The sequence below is a fragment of the Barbus barbus genome, assembly GCF_936440315.1.
Source record: "Barbus barbus genome assembly, chromosome: 25".
Classification (NCBI taxonomy): domain Eukaryota; kingdom Metazoa; phylum Chordata; class Actinopteri; order Cypriniformes; family Cyprinidae; genus Barbus; species Barbus barbus.
Window position 1 is genome coordinate 11,867,067 of NC_136753.1, and position 23,366 is coordinate 11,890,432.

A 23,366-nucleotide genomic window follows, 5' to 3' on the forward strand; every position below is an offset into this window, starting at 1 on the left:
TATCATTTCTTATAGTTATTCTTACAAAATTCATGTCTCATATATCATTTCTAGTTATGTAAGACTGATGTATGGTTTATGTAAGGCTGTCTAACTTGTAAATTACTCTGAGATATTGTGTACGATCAGAGAAGTGTAGAACTGTGAAGAAGAGAAATTAAATTATACTTGTTGTTAGAAAACAACAGGATTTTTAGGTGATTCCGAAAACAGGACCAGACTCAGGCTAGATAAACAAAAACATTATTCTCATTTCTTAAGCCTAGGTTACAGTGATATTTTACTGATAATATTAGAGCATGGTAACTGACCCGTGAGCTGTATATCAGTTTCATATCACTATATCTCTTAAAGTGATAGTTCACCCAAAAATGAAAATCCTATCATTAATTACTCATCCTCATGACGTTCCAAACCTGTCAGACCTTCGTTCATCTTCGGAACACAAATTAAGATATTTTTGATGCATTCAGAGAGCTCTCTGACCCTCCCATAGACAGCAAAGATCCTTACACAATCAAAGCTCAGAAATGTAGCAAGGGGATCGTTAAAATAATCCATCAGACATCAGTGGTTCAACTGTAATTTTATGAAGCTACGAGAATAAGAAAGCAAAGAAAACAAAAATAACGACTTCTCTTCCGCAATCGTCTCACCCTAGCACCATTTTGCAGAATATCACATACAGTACGTAAACAATGTATGCTGTTCTGTGTCAGCACAGTATGAATACGTTGTTTACACTTTGATCTGAACGTAAACAATGTATCCACATACATACGTTGTATACGTTGTTTATGTATGTGATACTCTCTAAAATGGCGCTATAGGGTGTCGCGGAGGAAACAAATTGTTGAATGACGTCATTATTTTTATTTTCTTTGCGCTCAAAAAGTATTCTCGTAGCTTCGTAAAAATTACGGTTGAACCACTGATGCCACATGGATTATTTTAAGGATCTCCTTGCTACGTTTCTGAGCCTTGATCCTGTAAGGATCCTTGCTGTCTATAGGAGGGTTAGAGAGCTCTCGGAATGCATCAACAATATCTTAATTTGTGTTCCGAAGATGAACGAATGTCTTACGGGTTTGGAGCGACATGAGAGTAATTAATTAATGACAGAATTTGTATTTTTTGGGTGAACTATCCCTATAAGTAGGGTTATTATCCAGCACCCTTAATTACTGGATGGTCAAAGTGATTTGATCTATGACCACCTCTCTTTGGACAATGGATGATTGTTTGCGATCATTGCACCAATGAACTGCTGACACAAGTAGTGGTCAACTGGTATGATTTTTTTTTAATGGCTGATGCCAATATCTTAAAGAGCACGGTGGCTGATGGCTGATACCAAATTGGTAATGCAGCCACAATGCAAAATATGCATTCTTTTTCTAATTATTCAAAAGCCTGGAGTCAATCAGTTCATCAATTTTATCCTATTGTTTGTTATATTTATTGGATTGATCAGTGTCTTGTAGTTTTTGGTTCCTTTGCTGTTATAGGCTATACGTTCCTTTTGAAATAACTGAAATAACTTCATTTGGCAAAGTGATATGGACATGTAATGTGATCAAGGCCTACCTGCAACTACTTTAAAAAATGATTGCACACCTTAGAACTTGTCAACCAATCTGAATAAAGCATGCTGTAGCCCGTAGCATAAACTATATTAATCTATATTTTACATTCTTAATACTCAAATCTTATTATAGTATTTTTCATAAATAAAGATGTAGGTATGATGTAAAGTACTGTATGATATTTCTTTTATACAACAGTTCTATAACGAAAAAGTTTATATAGATTAGTTTACATTTTAGCCACAATATGAACATATTATATTTTTCTGTCATTGAAAATGATTCCAAAAGGAGCCAAAGCAGGATCGACTCCTAGCAACACACAGATGGCAGCCTGTGTGGAACACAGGGAAAACAAGCAATCAGTGATACAAATGAAAAAAGTCAAGACTCATGGAATGCCGTTTTTTTTATCTAATTTGAGGACGGCATTGAATGGTGATAGATTGTCTAGTCAGTGCAACCCCTGCTGAACTAACTATTCCTGCTGGCCCAACATCGATGGTGATTTCACAATTGCCTATTCTTGTGGCAGCATCTGGTCCCCCCAATCTATGCAAAATCTACACACACACACACACACCCATCCACTGACCTGTAGTGTATGTCGGGACATGAGGCTGTGATATAAACAGCTCTAAACACAATTCCTTAACACTCTCCCAAACACCATCTCTCACTCAGAGTTATGTAATTACCACACACACACACACACACATACACATTACTTACACCAGCTGGAGAGGACAGTGAAAGAATGAGGCATGTTTCACACTGCATCATTCTGTCTCTCTCACACATGGCACATACAATTTTTGCCGCCTCTATTGTATCATTCCATTGTTATAAAGTTTGTAGTCCTTCTGAGATTGTGAGCCACACTAGTGAAGTGTAAACTTCATGTTAAATAAATGTTCTTGGGCAAAATAAAAAAATAAGAGTAATATAAACATAATGTTAGATAGATCTGTCTGTGCAGATAATAATAGTCACATATTTAATTGGGTATTTATAAAACTATTTCCTAGTTTTAACTTTTTTTTTTGGTCCTACTTTTACAGTCATTCCCAAAACCCTTCTCTTCTTACTATTCATACTCACTGTTCACACACACACGGACACATAGCAGCAGTAGCACAAACAGTCATGAATGGAGAGTAAATAAATTATAAATTATCATTCCTTCCTATTTACTACTAGATTTAACATGAAATAAACATGAATAAACATCACATGCCTCATGTAATCGCTCAATCAGTGTTTCAACCGCGAAAAGACATCAATAAAACAGCTTGACACATAACAATTTATTTACCTCAAGCAAGTCATTAATGTCCACCTCCACTTAGTATGCTGGAGAAATGAAGTCTAGAGAGCATTTCGTATACTCATTATATTTGAGTTTACCTGTTAAAGGTGTCTTATTATTTTATGTGTAAATAAATCTGTAATGAAACAAGTTATGTGTAAATGAAGCCAATGTGTAAATGAATGTTTCAACAACATATAAACTAGAAATTTTGTAATTTAGAAGTTAATTTAAACTGCATTATGTGCCATTTACATGTTTGCATACATGTTTTTATTTTTTATTTGAGTGTTGGTTATTATATTTAAAAATAAATAGTTATTAAATTTAAGTTTGGGCTTTGTTGTTAATTGTAACATTATAGTAATGTAAAAAGGCTCCCTACAGTTTAGAGCATAAACTGGGATAGATTTTTATTCCTAAGAAAAGAAAGAGCAGTCTGTTCAGTACACCACTGTTAAAAAATAAAATTAAAAAAAATGTTTAGTTTTCCCTCCTCTGCTGTACCGAAACCATACCAAACCGTGACCTCAAAACCGAGGTACATACCGAACCTTCATGTTTGTGTACCTTTACACCCCCCTAGTGTACACCAGTTTTTGCCATGGCCAATTTTGCTCCCGCCAGTTCAAGTAACTCACAGCTGGGGTGTATTGGAATCACTGATCAAAAATGTAATTTTATTCATGCGTGGATTTGGTAATCAGGTACTGAAGTATTTTATTTATTGGTTGTGGAAAGCGACTGTAGCAGTGCATACAGCTCACAAACAAGAACTCTACTGCTCACTGTCCATTTAACAGAAATAAAAAAAATACATATTTATTAAAACGTAAAAAAAAAAATTTAGATTTTAGAACAGTCTCTATTTTTTTTATTCTTCAGCCAAGTGTGCACATTTATCAATACAGTTAATCTTGAAAATGGTCAGAAAATAGCAGATTTTCTGTACTGTTTATTTTAAAGTAGATTAATTTGTAAGGGTTGATGACTTTCGATCTTTTTTTAATGCTCATTTTTATATTATATCTGGAGTTCTCAGATATTTTGAGAGCTGCACTGACATATTCCTTTAATAATGTTTTTACTGGATGTCATTGTTATTTAATATCCTCTCTCTTCCAGGCCCGCTATAAGCAGAGTTTGGATCCTACAGTTGATGAGGTGAAGAAATTGTGTACTTCACTGCGGAGAAATGCCAAAGAGGAGCGTGTTCTCTTTCATTATAATGGCCATGGAGTGCCTCGACCCACTGTCAATGGAGAGATCTGGGTCTTCAACAAGGTAAGGTAAAAAGAACCAGGAAAAATGGGTTTAGTGAGCAGTGCTGAATAGTAAACTTATTTCAATCTCTCTGCACAGCAGTTACCCACAGTAGTTTGTTTACTCTTGTACTCTCCTTATGTTCTTAAATTAAACTTAATTTAATTAGTTAGTTTTGGGCATGAACTGAGTTGTTGAGTTGTCAAAAACATGATTTAGCAGATTTAGGTATGGGCGACATGGGCAACCGCTCAGAACGACATCTTGCCAGGGGCGGAACGGGGTGCCTGCACAAAAAAAAAAAAAAAAGAAAAAAGAAGAAAAAAAGCAGAATATGTGATCTTTTTTTTTCTATATCATGTCACCGTTTGGGTCAATTAACCTGGTCGGGACTCTGTGTGTGCACCCAGTAGACTTATGTTTAGCCTATAACTACACACGTTACTAACAAGTCTGCAAGTAGCAAATACGGGTGTCGTGTCATAAAATATTTTTAATACTGCTGAATTTGTATTAAAGCTGATCACAATTTAATAAAAAGCAAGTTATGCTTTAATTTTGTTGTTATTCTAACAGCGAATAAATTATATACAGAAATCGAACAAAGAACATTTACATTATCATATAGAACATTATCAATGACTTAAGTCTAGTGCTCTTTTAAGCACTCTCAAAAAAACTCACGTTATAATCACTGAAGCTGTCTACACTGAAATAAATTGAACAAAACAGGTGTTTCAGCAATGACTCATCTGAACACCTCTGATTGGCCACTGCATTCATAAGCTCAAACATAATCGTTTGTGATTGGTTATAATGTGGACCGCTGTTAAAAAAAAAAAAAAAAAAAAAAAACATATGCAGCATGGGCAGATCGAAATTTAATGCCACAATGACACTTTTCTTTTTTTACGTTATTCACTTTATTTCATTACATTTTTTTATTTCAAGTCAGTTTCACTAAGGTGACTTAATCAGGGAGAGTTGGAAGATAAGCCATCAGGAGTCCAAATTAGGAAAAAAAAAAGAGGAGACAAAATGTGAAAAGATAAATGGTATCTATGCAGCTATAACTCATCTTGCTTATATAGCACTTGTGCTGTGTAATTATCATTCCTTTGTCTGACCGACTAGCTTACATAACCAGTCAATAAAATGTGATTTTGTAATATAATGGGTTTTTTTTTTAAACAAACGTAATATCATTCACTTTATTAATGTTTTTGCAGTACAGTTGTGCTGTTTTTTAATTATTTACTTGAATTTATTATATAGGCTATGCACTGTATATATCAGGGGTCGACAACCAGGCACACGTGCCATTATTGCACATGCACAAGCACATGCAGATATATTTGGTTACAAAATTAATATTATTTGTTTTTCAAGAAAACAGAGGTTTTAAAAGAGGTTTTATTTGATGGCTTGCTATCAAATTTAGAATCAAAGATATCTCCGTGTCAGCCAGAAATGATCGATAATTTTGACCCATACAATGTATTTTTGGCTGTTGTTACAAATATACCAGTGCGACTTATGACTGGTTTTGTGGTCCAGGGTCACAGGTATACAAGCAAAACTTATTTAGGGGTGACAGATGGGGTAGTTCGCTCAGAGCGCCATACAAGCTTGAATCGCCACAGGTCAGAAAGAATATCTTTCTTCCTCTCTCTCTTTCAGAACTACACACAGTACATCCCACTCTCCATCTACGACCTACAGACATGGATGGGAAGTCCCTCCATCTTCGTGTATGACTGCTCGAATGCAGGGATCATTGTCAAGTCATTCAAACAGTTTGCATTGCAGAGGGAGCAGGAGCTGGAGGTGTGTGATATTACACATGCACACACACACACACACACTATATAATAGAGGTTTGATAGAACTGGCTTTTTTTTAGACTAATGAGAAAGTTTTGAGTTCTGAAACTTACAGGATGTTTTTGTACAATGACCTCTTATATGTCAAAAGATCAAGGCAATTTTGCTTCCTCAGTTCAAGACCCCTTTAAATGGGAATGGCTGGTGATTCTGTCTCTCAAGCTCAAAAAATGGCAAAAAGACAAAAAAAAAAAAATCTAATAAATCTCTTTTCAGTACCATAAAAGTAGTTCATACAATTTGTGTACTACGGTCCAAGTCTTCTGAAGTTTTATGCGAGTAATATACCACAGTTTATGTTCTTATTGAAATGTGGCACATAATAATATGTTGCAAGACACACAGGAAAAGTGATGTTTATTCTGTGTATCACTATCTGTTTTGATTAAATGGGAAAAAAAAAAAACAGCTTGGGCATTTTGTTAAACATCTACTTTTGTGTACCATGGAAGAAAGAAGACGGTTTGGAATGGAGGGGGAGATTCCTTTTTGGGTGAACTATTCCTGTAATAGTTGTACAATGTTTTTGAAAAATTACATCAGAAATGTACAATTTCCTTCACTTCTCAGACCTGTCAATCAAGCTCAATCCCTAGTACTCTCAGAATAGCAAAAAGCAATAGAACACTCAGAGGTTTTCATTGAACTCACTCATCCACAGACAGACATGTAGTTGGCATGTTGTTTATGAGTTGATTGCAGAATTCCCAAATATACTGATTACATGCAAAATCAGAGGAAGAAAGGTCATTCACATAGAGAGCAAAACAGGATACAGGTTCACTCATAGCTGGACACCATTAGCAGAAAACCACAAAGAAAATGCCTTTTGGTTTGAGTACAGCATTCTATGAGCATGATCTGAGCATCTCTCTCTGCATGGTTAGAGAGAATGAAGCCTGTCATAAATAAAATTAAAAAAAAACCACTGTTGTCTGCTCAGGAATGTTTAGATTGTTTTTCTCCAATTCCCTCTCTTTTCTCTTTTCAGAATGAATATTTGATAGGATTTTTAGGTTAGCTAGGGATTGTCCCTCTTCTTTCTCTTTTCCTGTTTTTAGTGAAGTGAAGTGACATAAGGCCAAGTATGGTGACCCATACTCGGAATTTGTGCTCTGCATTTAACCCATCCATCGTGCACACACACAGCAGTGAACACACACAGACCGTGAACACACACCCGGAGCAGTGGGCAGCCATTTATGCTGCGGCGCCCGGGGAGCAGTTGGGGGTTCGGTGCCTTGCTGGTATTGAGGGTGGAGAGAGCGCTGGACATTCACTCCCCCCACCTACAATCCCTGCCGGCCCGAGACTCGAACCTGCAACCTTTGGATTACGAGTCCAACTCTCTAACCATTAGGCCATGACTTCCATTAGGCCACGACTTTTACTCCTCCTTTCAGCAGTAGTTTGTCTCTCAGTATTTTAAATCACTGCAATACATTAAATTATTTATAGGCAAGTTCGAGATTATGTCAAGTAAACAGTTATAAGAGGCTGAATTTTTTGTTGTTATTCAGTTCAATTCAGTTCAGTTTAAGTTTATTTGTATAGCACTTTTCACGATACAAATCGTTTCAAAGCAGCTTTACAGGAAATTACGTTTCTACAATATATTTAGTAGTAGCTTATCAGTGGTGACTGTCAAGATGTACATATGGCAGAATTGTACGGTAAAAATCAGTTAATGACATAATCAAACAGACGATGAACACTATTAACAGTAATGATTATATGTTGCAATCAAACTTATGGCAAAATTTGGTAGTTTTATGTGTTGTTTCAGGGTTGGCCTCATCTGAGGTCCTCTGAGGGCTTGGCATCATCTCTTCTCAGGTGTTCGGTCATCTCAGATCTTTTAAGGGTTGGATCCAGACTGAAACTTGTGTAATCCCTGACATCCTGTGGCAGAAACAGAGAAACAAATAGAGACATAATTAGCGTAGCTGCTGTTCCAACCAAGCAAAAATTATTTGTTCAACCCAAGCTAAAGAATAATAATGTACATTTGATCAGATATAACTGCAGTACAAGATTATGAGATGCATTATATGAATGCTTGGTTAAAGAGATGTGTCTTTAATCTAGATTTGAACCCCGAACGTTATCAGGAAGGATATTCCATAGTTTGGGAGCCAAATGCGAAAAAGCCCTACCTGCTTTAATGGACTTTGCTATCCTAGGTACTACCAAAAGTAGGGATGCACCGATACCACTTTTCCAGTACTCGCCCGATACCGATACTTTTATTTTTGGTACTTGCCGATACCGAGTACCGATACTGATATTTTCATTGCATTTGTACATTTTTTTAAATATTGGGTACAGAAACCAAAAGAGTATGTATAATGTTAATTGGTTAACTTCATTTATCAAATAAATACAGTCAAACCAAAATTTATTCAAACACCTTTAAAGTTTCTCACATTATCATGGTTTATTAGCTATAGTTTAGAAAATGGTAATAAAATATGACAAGAACTCAGAGTAAAACTGTGTCTGAACAAATTCAGCTTGATAATGTCAGATAACTTTGATAGAAAGGTACTTAATGGATTACAATCAACCAAAAATTATTCAGACAGCTGTTAGTATGACAATATTTACACAACTATCAATACTCTGTCGGGCCACCTTTAGCCTTAATGACAGCCTGTAGTCTCCTGGGCATGCTGTAAACCAGGTTCATGCAAACCTGAACTTCAGTTTTTTTACCAGACTCGGTCTGAATAATTTTTTGTCCCAAATTTTGTATCAATTTTACTGGTAGTCCACTGTATGAAGAATTTTTGGTTATAATATGTCACAGTTTACTTTATTTTGATTTGACTGTATAATATCTTTGGTTATTTTCACACTTAATTTTGCCCATTAAAATGTATTTGACAAGTTTTTGTTACTTTCACTGTTAATTTTTTTGCTCTATGGTACATCATCCTTACTTTAATAGCATTAGAGCTGCTCCATTGCAGCGGCTCAGTACTGTAATTACGCGTTTTGCTGTAATAATGCAGGGAACCACTGGTTATAGTGTGCTACACACAGGTGAGTGGGCCTGTACAAACCACCTGTAGTAACACTCTCCTCTATGTGCACTAGACACTTTACACTGCGTGTACGCAATCCCACAAAAACATAGCGCATAGGCTGTTAGTTACACTTTCGCCAGAATGTCGTGTGTGCTTAAGGTTGAAAATAAATGATGGTTTATAGTGAATACCCCTATAAATTGTCTTGTATTTACGATTTAGTTAAGACAAATGATGCGTGAGCGAACATCAATAAAGATCACACAACAGAAGTGCGCGCACACTCTCTCTCTCCCTCCCTCCCTCCCTCCCTACAGTTAAGTAACTCGTGTATTGTTTTACTTACTTGTTTTTGACATATCCGACCGAACTTCAAACTATCCAGTGATGTCTGTGAGAAAGGGATATTCACTCGACGAGCTTGCGCATCTGCGCCACTGCACGCTCAATCCACTCAGCATGCTTTGCTTAGCCCATCACGCACATCAGCTATACAGGCGTCAATACTGAATGTTTAACATTAATTTCATTGCATGCATAAACTTTGTAAACATCCTTAATCTCTAATAACTCCATTCTGCTTTCTGTTGTCTGTATTTCTTTGTCTGAATATGGCACTTATCACATGCTGTGTGGTATCGGGGCATTTTAACAAGTATTAGTACGAGTACAGGAGCTCAGTATCGGGGCATCCCTAACCAAAAGTCCAGAGTTTTGTGACCTTAGGGAGCCTGATGGATTGTAGTGATATAGAAGACTAGTTTAACACAGGAGCTAAACCATTAAGGGCCTTGTAGGCAGAGCTGGGTAGATTACTTTCTTAAATTGTAATCCGTTACTGATTCCAGATTACATAACAAAAATTGTAGTCAGTAACGTAATCAATTACATTACACATTTTAGGTAATATAATCAGATTACTTTTAGATTACTTTTTAGATTACTTTTGACCTAACTCGTTTATCACCTTGATTTAAACAGGATAATCTTGTAACCTTAATGATGTAAAAAATCGTAAAATTAAAATAATTGTAAAAATAACAATCAAAATAATTCACTTACTAAAAAAGAAGAAATATTTTATTTAACCTGAAATGATTTTTGTAAATCCTTTGGTCAAATGCTGTGTTGCACCTGACTAAAGACTGTTCTCTGTGTGAATGTCCACAAAACTGGACTTTCTGAGTGTATATAAGTGGTGCACTCTTTTAGAGAGGAACATTTAAAAGATAAAAAAAGAGGAATTAGAGAGAATCAATAAATTATGAATAATTTATTGCTATTGTATGAATAATATGTAATGATGTAATCAATAAAAAAGTAACTGTAGTCTGATTACAAGTATTTTAAAATGTAACTTACTCTAATTACTAGTACTTAATTTTTGGAATCTGATTACGTAATCCAGATTACATGTAATTAGTAACTACCCAGATCTGCTTGTAGGCAAGTAATAATATTTTGTAACTGATACGGAACTCAATAGGTAGCCAGTGCAGAGACCGTAAAATTGGGGTAATATGATCATATTTTCTTGACCTGGTAAGGACTCTAGCCACTGCATTTTGGACTATTTGTAGCTTGTTTATTGAAGATGCAGGACAACCACCTAGCAGTGCATTACAATAGTCCAGTCTAGAGGTCATGAATGTGTGAACTAGCTTTTCTGCATCAGAAACAGGTAATATGTTTCGAAGATTGGCAATGTTTCTAAGATGGAAGAATGCTGTTTTTGTAGCATGGGAAATATGATTTTCAAAGGACAAGTTGCTGTCTAATATAACACCCAGATTTTTAACTGTAGAGGAAGTAACAGTATATCCGTCTAGTTGCAAATTGTAATCCAAGAGATTCTGTTTCCCATTTTTGTTCCATTAAGTAATATCTCTGTCTTATCCTAATTTAATAGGAGAAAACTATTTGTCATCCAATCTTTTACTTTTTTAACACTCTGTTAGCTTAGGTAGTTTAGAAGTTTCATCTGATCTTGTTGAGATTGATATATAGTTGAGTATCATCAGCAAAACAATGAAAACTAATCCCGTATTTTCTAATAATATTACCAAGGGGCAACATGTATATTGAAAATAGCAGAGGACCTAGGACAGATCCCTGTGGCACTCCATACTTTACTGGTGATAACTGAGATGACTCCCCATTTAAATAAACAAAGTGGTAGCGATCGGACAGGTAGGATCTAAACCAGTGGTTCTCAACTGGTTTGGTCTTGGGACCCACGTTTTCCCATGGTCATCAAGCCGCGACCCACTTTTATATATATATATATATATATTATATATATTAGATTAGATTAAACTTTATTGTCACTGTGCAGAGTACAAGTACAGAGCCAATGAAATGCAGTTAGCATCTAACCAGAAGTGCAAATAACCAAGTATATAAATAAATATAAAAAATATGTGTATATACATTAAGTTTTATGACATAGAGTGCAAGCTATGAGGTGGAGGGGAAGAGACTAGCTCAGTGCAAATGACTGTACATACAACTTAGGTTGCAAGGAAGTATAAACAGAAGGTGCATTATACAGTGAGGTATGTAAATAGAATATGTTTATATATGGCCAATGACCTTAACGGCATCCGGAGGTAGAAATGTGCAAGGGAATGTGCAAAAATCAGAGAAATGTGCAAAATAATAGAGGGAATAATAAGAACAATGTTAGTGAGGAGTGCAGACAGGTTATTGAACAGTGCAGTTTTTTTTTGTTTTTTTTTAACCATTAGGTGGTCCATCTTCGATGTAGTGTTCAGCGCCTGAGATTGGAGTTCAGTAGGCTGACAGATGAGGGAACACTGAGTATATACACTATATATACACTATATTGCCAAAAGTATTGGGTCACCCCCATCTAATGAACAGGTTTGACTACTTTGGTAATTTCCATGAGTACAAATCTTAATTTTTAAGCATATAATGATATTCTAGGGAATTGTTTGCTTCTAATTTTATAGCAATAGTTTGGACAGGACTCTTTTCTGTTCTAACATGTCAATGTCTCTGTGTATAAGGCAAGGTTCAAAAAGAAATGATTGATTGAGTCAATGTGGAAGAACTTGACTGATCTGCAGAAAGCCAAGTCCCACTTTACTCACTGCCCACTTTATTAGGTACACCTTGCTAGTACTGGGTTGGACCCCCTTTTGCCTTCAGAACTGCCTTAATTCTTCGTGGCATAGATTCAACAAGGTATTGGAAACATTCCTCAGAGATTTTGGTCCATATTGACATAATAGTGTAACACGGCAAAAGTTGTCAGTATAACACTGTGTTATGTCACTTTGAATAGATAGAGGGCTAGGTTCGACTCTTGGGAGGATAAAAATTAAATTTGGTATGAAGCAGCTAACAGCCAGCACATTTATTGCACATATAACAAAAAAACAAATTAGTATTTTGCTGTATTGTCCCAACACAACACTGCTGAAATGGGAAAAAAATCCCATTGTGCATAACAGGTCCGAGGAAGGAAAGAAAGAGAAGAAGAAAAAAAGAAAATGTCCAAAAGTCCTCCTGGTTCCTTTGCAAGTTGAAAGACTTCTCTTGGTTCATACGCTTCCTGTATAAGACTCCAGCTATGAATGTGAACTGATCCCTTACTCTGAGCATCAGTTGAACTTCTCTGGTTTCATGACGTCTGACACGATAGGAGAGTCGTTTTCCCATATTCAAAAGTTCAGTCACTCTACTTATTGTGGGGTCCCGTGACTGTTCTGCTATCCACTCTTGCGATGACATTCTGGGGAGAGTGCTCGACCCAGGGAGTAGATTCGCCTGCACAAACTCTGCTGGAATAGCATCAGCATTCATGGCCAAACATTGCAAAGTAGCAGGTAAATAATCTTGCTCTTCTTCTGCCACAAGCTCATGCAATTTATGTTTCTGGCAAATGGCTTTCACCGCCGCATTTGGGAATGAATTTGCATTTTCTTCTTTCATGAACTGAGAAATGAATTGATAAATACGATCGTCCTCAGTTTTAGAACTGAAAACAATGTCGCGCTGAGGGTGTGGTCGCCGGGACAGACCATCAGCATCTTGATTTTTCTTTCCAGCTCGGTATTGAAGGCTAAAATTGAAATTTAAAACTCTAGGGGGTTACAATAGTGTCACGCAGTTGCTGCAGAGTTGTCGGCTGAATCTCCTGTTCCACCACATCCCAAAGGTGCTCTATTGGATTGAGAACTGGTGACTGTGGAGGCCATTTGAGTAAAGTGAACTCATTGTCATGTTCAAGAAACCAGTCTGAGATGATTTGAGCTTTGTGACATGTTGCATTATCCTGCTGGAAGTAGCCATCAGAAGATGGGATTGACAGGAACCCATTGGTTTAAATCCCACCACCAGCAGCCTGAACCGTTGAGACAAGGCAGGATGGATCTATGCTTTCATGTTCTTTATGCCAAATTCTGACCCTACCATCTGAATGTCGCAGCAGAAATCGAGACTAATCAGACCAGGTAACGTTTTTCCAAACTTCTGTTGTCCAATTTTGTCCAACATCTGCTTCAGGGTTTGACGTGTTGTGCGTTCAGAGATGGTATTCTGCATACCTTGGTTGTAACGAGTGGTTATTTGAGTTACTGTTGCCTTTCTATCATCTCTAACCAGTCTGCCTATTCTCCTCTGACCTCAACAAGGCATTTTCGTCCACACAACTGCCGCTCACTGGATATTCTCTTTTTCGGACCATTCTCTGTAAACCCTAGAGATGGTTGTGCGTGAAAATCCAGTAGATCAGCAGTTTTTGAAATACTCAGACCAGTCCGTCTGGCACCAACAAGCATTCCACGTTCAAAGTCACTTAAATCCCCTTTCTTCCCCATTCTGATGCTCGGTTTGAACTTCAGCAAGTCATCTTCACCATATCTAGATGCCTAAATGCATTGAGTTGCTGCCATGTCATTGGCTGATTAGCAATTTGTGTTACCAAACAATTGAACAGGTGTACCTAATAAAGTGGCCGGTGAGTGTATATACAATATCTCACAGTGAGTACACCCCTCACATTTTTGTAAATATTTTATTATATCTTTTCATGAGACAACACTGAAGAAATGACGCTTTGCTACAATGTAAAGTAGTGAGTGTACAGCTTGTACATGCTTGTACAGCTTGTAACAGTGTAAATGTGCTGTCCCCTCGAAATAATTCAACACACAGCCATTAATGTCTAAACTGCTGACCACAAAAGTGAGTACACCCCTAAGTGAAAATGTCCAAATTGGGCCCAATTAGCCATTTTCCCCGGTGTCATGTGACTCGTTAATGTTACAAGGTCTCAGGTGTGAATGGGGAGCAGGTGTGTTAAATTTGGTGTTATGGCTCTCACTCTCTCATACTGGTCACTGGAAGTTCAACATGGCACCTCATGGCAAAGAACTCTCTGAGGATCTGAAAAAAAGAATTGTTGCTCTACATAAAGATGGTGTAGGCTATAAGAAGATTGTCAAGACCCTGAAACTGAGCTGCAGCACGGTGGCTAAGACCATACAGCGGTTTAACAGGACAGGTTCCACTCAGAACAGACCTCGCCATGGCCGACCAAAGAAGTTGAGTGCACGTGCTCAGCATCATATCCAGAGGTTGTGTTTGGGAAATAGACGTATGAGTGCTGCCAGCATTGCTGCAGAGGTTGAAGGGGTGGGGGTCAGCCTGTCGGTGCTCAGACCATACGCCGCACCCTGCATCAAATTGGTCTGCATGGCTGTCGTCCCAGAAGGAAGCCTCTTCTAAAGAGGATGCACAAGAAAGCCCGCAAACAGTTTGCTGAAGACAAGCAGACTAAGAACATGGATTACTAAAGTCAATGGCGCAATATATATATTTATTTGCCAGTGTAAACTACTCATCAGTTGTAAATGTTTTACAAACCTTCCAGGTTACAGTTTGTTTGTGAATATATATATATATATATATTTACGCACACACGACTGGAAACCATAAAGTTTGTAAAACATTTACAACTGATGATTAGTTTACACTTTAGATTAGGGGATGCAGAAAGCTTTGTAAATGATTTATAATGTTTATTGAGATAATAGTACAATGTTGACATTTCAATGATCTATAAGTGATTAATAATATATTAACTATTAACCATTAAGGATCTGTTTGATTATTTCATGATGCTATATTTAAAGATAACTTATGACAGATTTATAAATTGTTAGCATATACTTAATCATTTGTGAATGTATAGTTATGTTTTGTAAATGATTAGTTCATCATCATCTAATCACTTGTAAATGATTCAAAACTTATTCTACAAAACATAGATAAAAATATTAACATATCAATTATTAATCATCTATGAATGCATAGTCATGTTTTGTAAATGATTAGTTCATCATTAGCTAATTACTTGTAAATTACTTTTAAATGAATTAACAAAACATACACAAATTGTTAGCATATCACTTATTAATTGCTTATGAATGTTTTGTAAACGATTAGTTAATCATTAACTAATCACTTATAAATTACTTATAACTGGACGTTATTATAAAGTGTTACCGAATTAATATTTCTACAGTAGACATTGAGAGCATAGGTCGTAATTTAGATATATTTTTAAGATGGAAAAATGCAGTTTTACAAATGCTAGAAACATGTTTTTCGAAGGAAAGATTGCTATCAAAAAGTACACCTAGGTTCCTAGCTGATGACGAAGAATTTACAGAGCAGCCATCAAGTATTAGATAGTGATCTAGGCTATTATATGCAAAAGTTTTTGGTCCAATAATTAACACCTGTGTTTTTTCAGAATTTAACAGTAAGAAATTGCTAGTCATCCAGTTTTTGATATCAACTATACATTCCATTAGTTTTGCAAATTGGTAAGTTTCATCGGGTTGCGAAGAGATATAGAGCTGAGTATCATCAGCATAACAGTGAAAGCTAACACCTTGTTTCCTAATGATATCTCCCAAGGGTAACATGTAAAGCGTGAAAAGTAAGGTCCAAGTACTGAGCCTTGAGGTACTCCATCCTGCACTTGTGATTGGTATGATACCTCTTCATTTACTGCCACGAATTGATGGCGGTCAGATAAGTATGATTTGAACCATGCCAGTGCACTTCCTCTAATGTCAACATAATTTTCTAGTCTATTTAAAAGAATGCTGTGGTCGATAGTGTCAAATGCGGCGCTAAGATCCAGTAGCACTAATAGAGAGATACAACCACGATCAGATGATAAACGCAGGTCAATTGTAACTCTAATGAGAGCAGTCTCAGTACTATGATATGGTCTAAAAACCTGACTGGAAATCCTCCCATATATCGTTTTTCTCTAAGAAGGAACGTAGTTCGAGATCGGTCTGTAATTAATTAATTCTTTGGGGTCAAGTTGTGTTTTTTTAATGAGAGGCTTAATAACAGCCAGTTTGTGAAAGGTATTTGGGACATATCCTAATGACAATGATGATATAATAATATTCAGAAGATGATCTTTTACTTCTGGAAGCACCTCTTTTAGGAGCTTAGATGGAACAGGGTCTAACATACAGGTGGTTGGTTTATACAATTCTTCATTTCCAGTGGAAGAGAATGAGTGGAATTGTTCCTCAGGGGATCTATAGTGTACTATCTGATGCGATACTGTGGATGACAGCAGCATGGTTACAATTTTATCTCTAATAGTTTCGATCTTGGAAGTAAAGTAGTTCCTAAAGTCATTACTACTGTACTGCTGGGTAATGTCTGCACCTGCTGATGTTATATTTTTTGTTAATTTAGCCACTGTATTGAATAAATACTTGGGGTTGTGTTTGTTTTCTTCTAAAAGAGACGTAAAGTAAGCAGATCTAGCAGTTTTTAAGGCTTTCCTGTAGGAGAGAGTATTTTCCTGCCAAGCAATACGAAATACCTCTAATTTAGTTTTTCTCCAGCTGCACTCCATTTTCCGGGCTGCTCTCTTTAGGTGACGTGTGTACTCATTATACCACGGTGTTGGACTCTTTTCCTTAATTTTCCTTAAGCATAAAGGAGCAACCGTATCTAAGGTGCTAGAAAAGAGAGTCCATAGTTTCTGTTACATCATCAAGTTGTTCTGAGCTATTGGATATGCTGAGGAACAGAGATAAGGCAGGAAGATTATTTATAAAGCAGTCTTTTGTGGTAGAAGTGATGGTTCTACCATATTTGTAACATGGAGTTGGCTTTACAGCTTTAGCTATATGGAATATACACAAAACTAGATAATGATCTGAGATATCGCTCTGCTGCAAAATTTAAATGCCACTGACATCGATTCCATGTGACAGTATTAAATCAGTATGATTTCGACAATGAGTAGGTCTTGACACATGTTGTATAACACCAATAGAGTTTAGAATATCTATAAATGCTGATCCCAACTAATCTTTTTCATTATCAACATGGATATTAAAATCACCAACAGTTAGTGTTTTTACAATTACTTTATCTGCAGCCAGCACTAACTCAGATAGAAAATCAGTAAATTCTTTAATAAAGTCTGTATGGTGCCCTGGTGGCCTGTATACAGTAGCCAGTACAAACGTCACAGGGGAGTTATCATAAACACTTGTTTCTTTGGATAACGTTACATGAAGCACCATTACTTCGAACGAATTATACTTGAAACCCGACCTCTGAGAAATACTGAAAATATTGCTATAAATTGTAGCAACACCTACAATTTATAGGTGTTGGACGCGGTTCATGTTTGTAACAGTAATCGTGGGGGGTTCACTCGTTTAAAGTAATGTAATCACCCGTTTTTAGCCAGGTTTCTGTCAAACAAAGCACATCTAGTTTATGATCAGTGATCATATCATTTATAAAAAGTGAATATTAGACGGGGTCTAATATTCAATAAGCCAAGCTTTATCATGTGTTTATATAATCTGTGTTATATCTGTTTTTTATTTGTTGAACATCAATTAAATTGTTTCTATTACTTTTGGGTTTGGATATTTTCTGTATTTTCTGTAGTTCGGTTCTTATTAAAAACAAGTTTTGTAATAACCAATTGTCCGGATCTTTGACACTGATGAAAATTCAGATTTGGACCTTTGAATGTAGACTTTGAGAACCCCTGAAAAAGAAAAGCAAACTATCCTGTCCTTCACATCTGGCAGGACAGGATAGTTCGCTTTTCTGAGGTTAGAGACTTTTTATTTCATAAGTTACGAAAATAATGATAGAATAAGGACACTAAACGACATTAAACCTGTCAACATCCCATCTGACCGCAGATACTGAATCAGGACAGCGCGTTTTTCTCAGCCACTCTTTACTTAAACTGCATCTGACAGAATTGTCAACAGCTTTCATGCACCTCTTTTAAAATAAAAGTATTGCATCAGAAAAACATTTAAAATTAAATTTTTTGTTGTTGATGTCATTTCTTTGGCCGCGCACTCAAAAGGGACTCAGAACCCTCCAGTTGAGAAACACTGATCTAAACCATCTTAAAACCTGCCCTTGAATACCCGTATAGTTTTGTAATCGATCTATGAGTATGTCATGATCTATAGTGTCGAACGTAGCACTACGTAGCCTTGGTCTGACTCAAAAAGCAAGTCATTTGAAATTTTAACAAGTGCAGTTTCTGTCCTATAGTGAGGCCTGAAACCTGACTGAAATTCTTCATAGAGATAATTTTTTTTGCAAGAAGGAGCACAATTGAGCAGACACAACTTTTTCTAAAATATTAGACATAAACGGAAGATTTGAAATGGGTCTGTAATTTGCCAGTTCGCTAGGATCTAGTTGTGGTTTCTTAATAAGAGGCTTAATAACCGCCAGCTTGAATGGTTTTGGGACCTGACCTAAAGATAATGATGAATTAATAATATTGAGAAGCAGTTCTTCTGCTACAGGTAACAACTCTTTCAGTAGTTTAGTGGGTACAGTATCTAATAAACATGTTGTTGCTTTAGATGCACTTATAAGTTTATTTTGCTCTTCCTGTCCTATAGTTGTAAAGCACTGTAGTTTTTTTTGGGTGCGATGAATGAAGGTGAAGTACTAGACGCAGTAGGATCTACATTTGTTGTTGTATTTCTGATGTTATCTATTTTATCAGTGAAGAAATTCATAAAGTCATTACTAATAAACTGTGAGGGAATATTTAGATCGGGTGGCGTCTGGTTATTTGTTAATCTAGTCACTGTGCTAAATAAAAACCTTGGATTGTTTTGGTTATTTTCTATGAGGTTGCGGATATGCTCGGTCCTGGCAGCTTTTAGAGCCTGTCTATAGCTGGACATTCTGTTTTTCCACGCAATTATGAAAACTTCCAAATTAGTTTTTCTCTATTTGCGCTCAATTACGAGTTTCTTTCTTGAGAAAATGGGTATTACTGTTGTACCATGGTGCAGTACGTTTTTCTCTAACCTTTTTCAATTTGATGGGGGCAACAGCTTCTAATGTATTAGAGAAGATAGTGCCCATGTTGCTAGTCATTTAGTCTAGCTCATGTGTATTTATGGTACACAGAGCAGTTGAGATAAATCAGGCAGGTTATTTGTGAATGTCTTTGTTGGCTAGAACAATAGTTCTGCCCAAATGATAATGCAGAGCCATATAGTTAATATCAGTAATAGGCGGAATGCACGATACAAGGTAGTGGTCAGTAACATCATCACTTTGAGGTACATTATCTATACGAGTAAGATCAATTCCATGTGATATAATTAAATCTAGCGTATGATTAAAACGATGAGTGGGCCCAGTGACGTTTTGCTTGACTCCAAAAGAGTTTATTAGGTCAGTAAACGCAAGTCCTAATGCATCATTTGTATTATCAACGTGAATGTTAAAATCTCAGACAATTAGCGCTTTATCAACATGTTTTCTGTTTTCTGGGTAACATTGATGTCACTATATATTGTTGCCACACCGCTGCCACAACCAACCTGACGGGGCTCATGCTTATAACAGTAGCTTGGTGGAGTAGACTCATTTAGACCAATATAATCATTTGGTTTGAGCCAGGTTTCAGTCAAGCAGAGTACATCAAAACTATTATCTGTGATCGTTTTATTTACATTAACTGCTTTGAGTGCGAGTGATATAATGTTTAGGAGCCCAACCTTTTTACAAATTGCTTTTGTTCATTTATTTAGCATTTTTCTGGTTTAATCACGATCAGATTTTTTTTCTAGATCCTGCATTAAATTTATATTTTGACCTCACTATTCGGGGAAAAGACAGTTTTTTATAGATTGGACAAAGCAGGTACCCCTATCATTTAAGTGGGCAGGACAAAAACCATCATAGCAGTTATTTGAGAATTGGCTTACTAGTCATATGGAGCGTAGCGTCCTGGAAATGTTGTCTTACAGGAGTTCCACTCCCACTCTGCTAGGGTGCAGGCCATCAGCATGGAAGAGCCTAGAACTCTCCCAGGCTCCGGAGTGAAAGACATCTGGGAAGATCGCGTCCTGGGTGCACAGGGCCTGTGCAGAGAAACACACGGAATAGAGTTGGTGAGAGTGTTAGCAGCGCACTGTATACTTACCCCGGACTTGTGAGCATCAGAAGCATCGCCACACTCTCAGCTGGGCCTGCTTCTCCACCAGGTCGCGGATCTTCGGATCTGCTTCTCCACTTATTGTTGGTGTGTGTGTGTGTGTCTTTGTTAAAGAATACAGTTGAAGAATTGTTTAAGGCAGTGTTGAGGATCAGGCATCCCTCTTAGAAAATAAAAGATATGAATGGATGGTGGAAAATTCTGAACCAGAATCCAACTATGCAGATCTGTTACATAACCAATCATCATCAATCTATCTTTCAACCTCTAACACCCCCCCCCCCCCCCCCCCCTAATTTTTTTTCAAAAAGATAGTGATTCATTTTAATTAAGGATGCACGATATTATCGGACTGATTTCGGAATCGGACGAAAATGGCTTTAAATGTAAATATCGGCATTACCACTGATATGAAAAATTATGCCGATATGTCTTGCTGATAGGAGGAATACATTAACTCACGGTCTGCTAGTGATTAGATCACGTCAGCAGTGTGGCTCATTCTTGAAGCAAGAATGGATCTCTGCATTTAATCTGTGAAAGCGCGTACAGAATGAAAAGAATGAAGCGTTAGGTGTGTGATAGAGTAAACAGTAATAGCACGTGCAGCAACAGCAGTGACAGCCTCCCCCAGGTCCTAATGCCCGTTCGGTAAGGAGTTTTAATCTGTAGGGGGCGCTGTGGGTTTACTTGTAATGAAATTAAAAGTAAAATAGCCTACACAAGTAACATTTAGACTGTGTTTCTGATTAAATAAAGCAGTAATTGATGTCATAAAATAATGAGTATGTTTTGATTTAAAGGTCAGAAGCTATAGCTTGCATGAAAAAAATGCAAACATGACACTTATAAATTAAATAATTTTATATATACTGATTTATTCATGTGTAATACGTTTTATTTTTTAAACAAATCATAAGCTCTAAAAGATTTTCAGAATTTTTACAACTCTTTTGCTTTAGACCATCTACAAATGTTAAATCTTATAAATAAAATAAAATGTTATGGTTAACACTGCATCGTTCTGGGTGGAAAAAATGCAGCAATTGATATATAGTTTATTTATAGTTATTTTCAAAGCTTCAATGTGCTGTCAAAAAAACCTTCATTATGGTTTATTTAATTGGACTTTCATGAGCTGTTAGCTCTAATCATCAAAAAACAAAAACTTTTGAAATGTTTTACTTGTAATGAATCTAGAATATATGAAAGTTTCACTTTTTGAAATGTTAGCTAAAAAAAAATGTAATTCTAACAAATAAGTTCTGGTTAAAAACTAACCAAAATTAAAAATATTTTGCTTATAATTTCTGCACAGGAGAGACTTGGTGTTGTTTCCAAACAAAAGGGAAATATATATATCGGTATCGGCCAAAATGATTTGAAAAATATCGGATATCGGCAAAAATCCAATATCGTGCATCCCTAATTTTAATAAATAAATTTATAAACAGTTATAATAATGTTAAAATAAAATGTATTATTTCATTTAAAAGTAAAATTTCTTTTTAAGACTTTGAGTAAAATATTAGCCTCTTTCACTTTCTGAGTTAAACTGCAGTGTTGAACTATGAGTAATAAGAGAGAGCAAATATGTGATGATGGTTAAAAAAAAAGATAAGTGTACCTTTCCTTCCATCATTCAGTGAGGAAGGTTAAAGGGGAGAAATGAAGGAAGAGAACAGAGGTGATTTTTCTCATTCAGCTTATAGAGAGGAGTTGTAATTGAATTGAACTGATGCCCCCTCATCCTCTATCCCTCTCTGTCTCTGAGTACAGTGGACAGTGTGAGTTTTCAGGCTGCCGCATGCACCATAATTGATCATGTTTTGCTAAAAGAATATAAAAAAGAGAACTTGTCTCAGGATATTAATACATGACAAACATTCCCTATGTCTAAATATGCATACCTCCCTGCTATACAGTATGCAAAAAGCAGTATGTAAAATGAGTAGGATGTCTGAATACACAGTACAACAGTAAGCAAATAAAACCCAGATGTACTTCTGAGGCATTTAATGAGATTCTGAGCTGTCCAACAGTTGGACACTTTTGTATACCATAATCTTGTTTAGCGCTTTTGAATGTCATAACATTGAATGGAGAGCAGAAGCAAAAAGTTGTCCTTTCACTCTTGATATTTACATACATTTAGTCATTTAGCAGATGTTTTTATCCAAAGCGACTTATAAATGAGGGTAATAGAAGCAGTCAAAACAACAAAAGAGTAAAAATATAGATAATAATATAATTAATAAAAATTATAAAAAAATTATAGAATAGATAGAGCTAGTGTTAGAGGTTTAAGTAAGTTAGATAGTATAGAAAACGAACAGAATGCTAGTGTTAGAGGGTCAAGTTTTTTTATTTATTTGTTTGTTTTTTAATAAATAAAAAGAAAAGTAAATAGAATAAAGAGTTCTAGTGTTAGAGGGTCAAATGTAGATGGAAGAGCAGTGTCTTTAGATGTTTCTTCAAGATGGATAAAGACTCAGCTGCTCTGATCAAGTTGGGCGGGTCATTCCACCAGCAGGAAAAGAGTTAACATAAAACTCTGTGAAAGTGATTTTGTGCCTTTTTAGGATGGCACTGCAAATAGTTAGGGTTAGTTGCAGAGGTTTGATAGAACTGGCTGGAAGAAGTGCCAAGAGAGCGTTGCAATAGTCTAGCCCTGTCAGAACAAGATCTTGAACAAGGAATTGTGTAGCATGCTCTGATAGAAAGGGCTTGATCTTTCTAATGTTGTATAGGCAAATCTGCAGGATCAGGCTG

At 36.3% G+C, this 23,366-nt stretch overlaps 1 protein-coding gene across 1 annotated transcript in view; it reads left to right on the forward strand.

The window, feature by feature from the left end:
* LOC306844463 (regulatory-associated protein of mTOR) overlaps nt 1-23,366 on the forward strand; it is a 285,322-nt gene that overhangs the window by 126,757 nt on the left and 135,199 nt on the right. The window contains exons 5-6 of the mRNA XM_079376622.1: nt 4,021-4,179; nt 5,839-5,985. Coding sequence (XP_079232748.1) covers nt 4,021-4,179; nt 5,839-5,985 — 306 coding nt within the window. The remainder of the gene's footprint in view (nt 1-4,020; nt 4,180-5,838; nt 5,986-23,366) is intronic.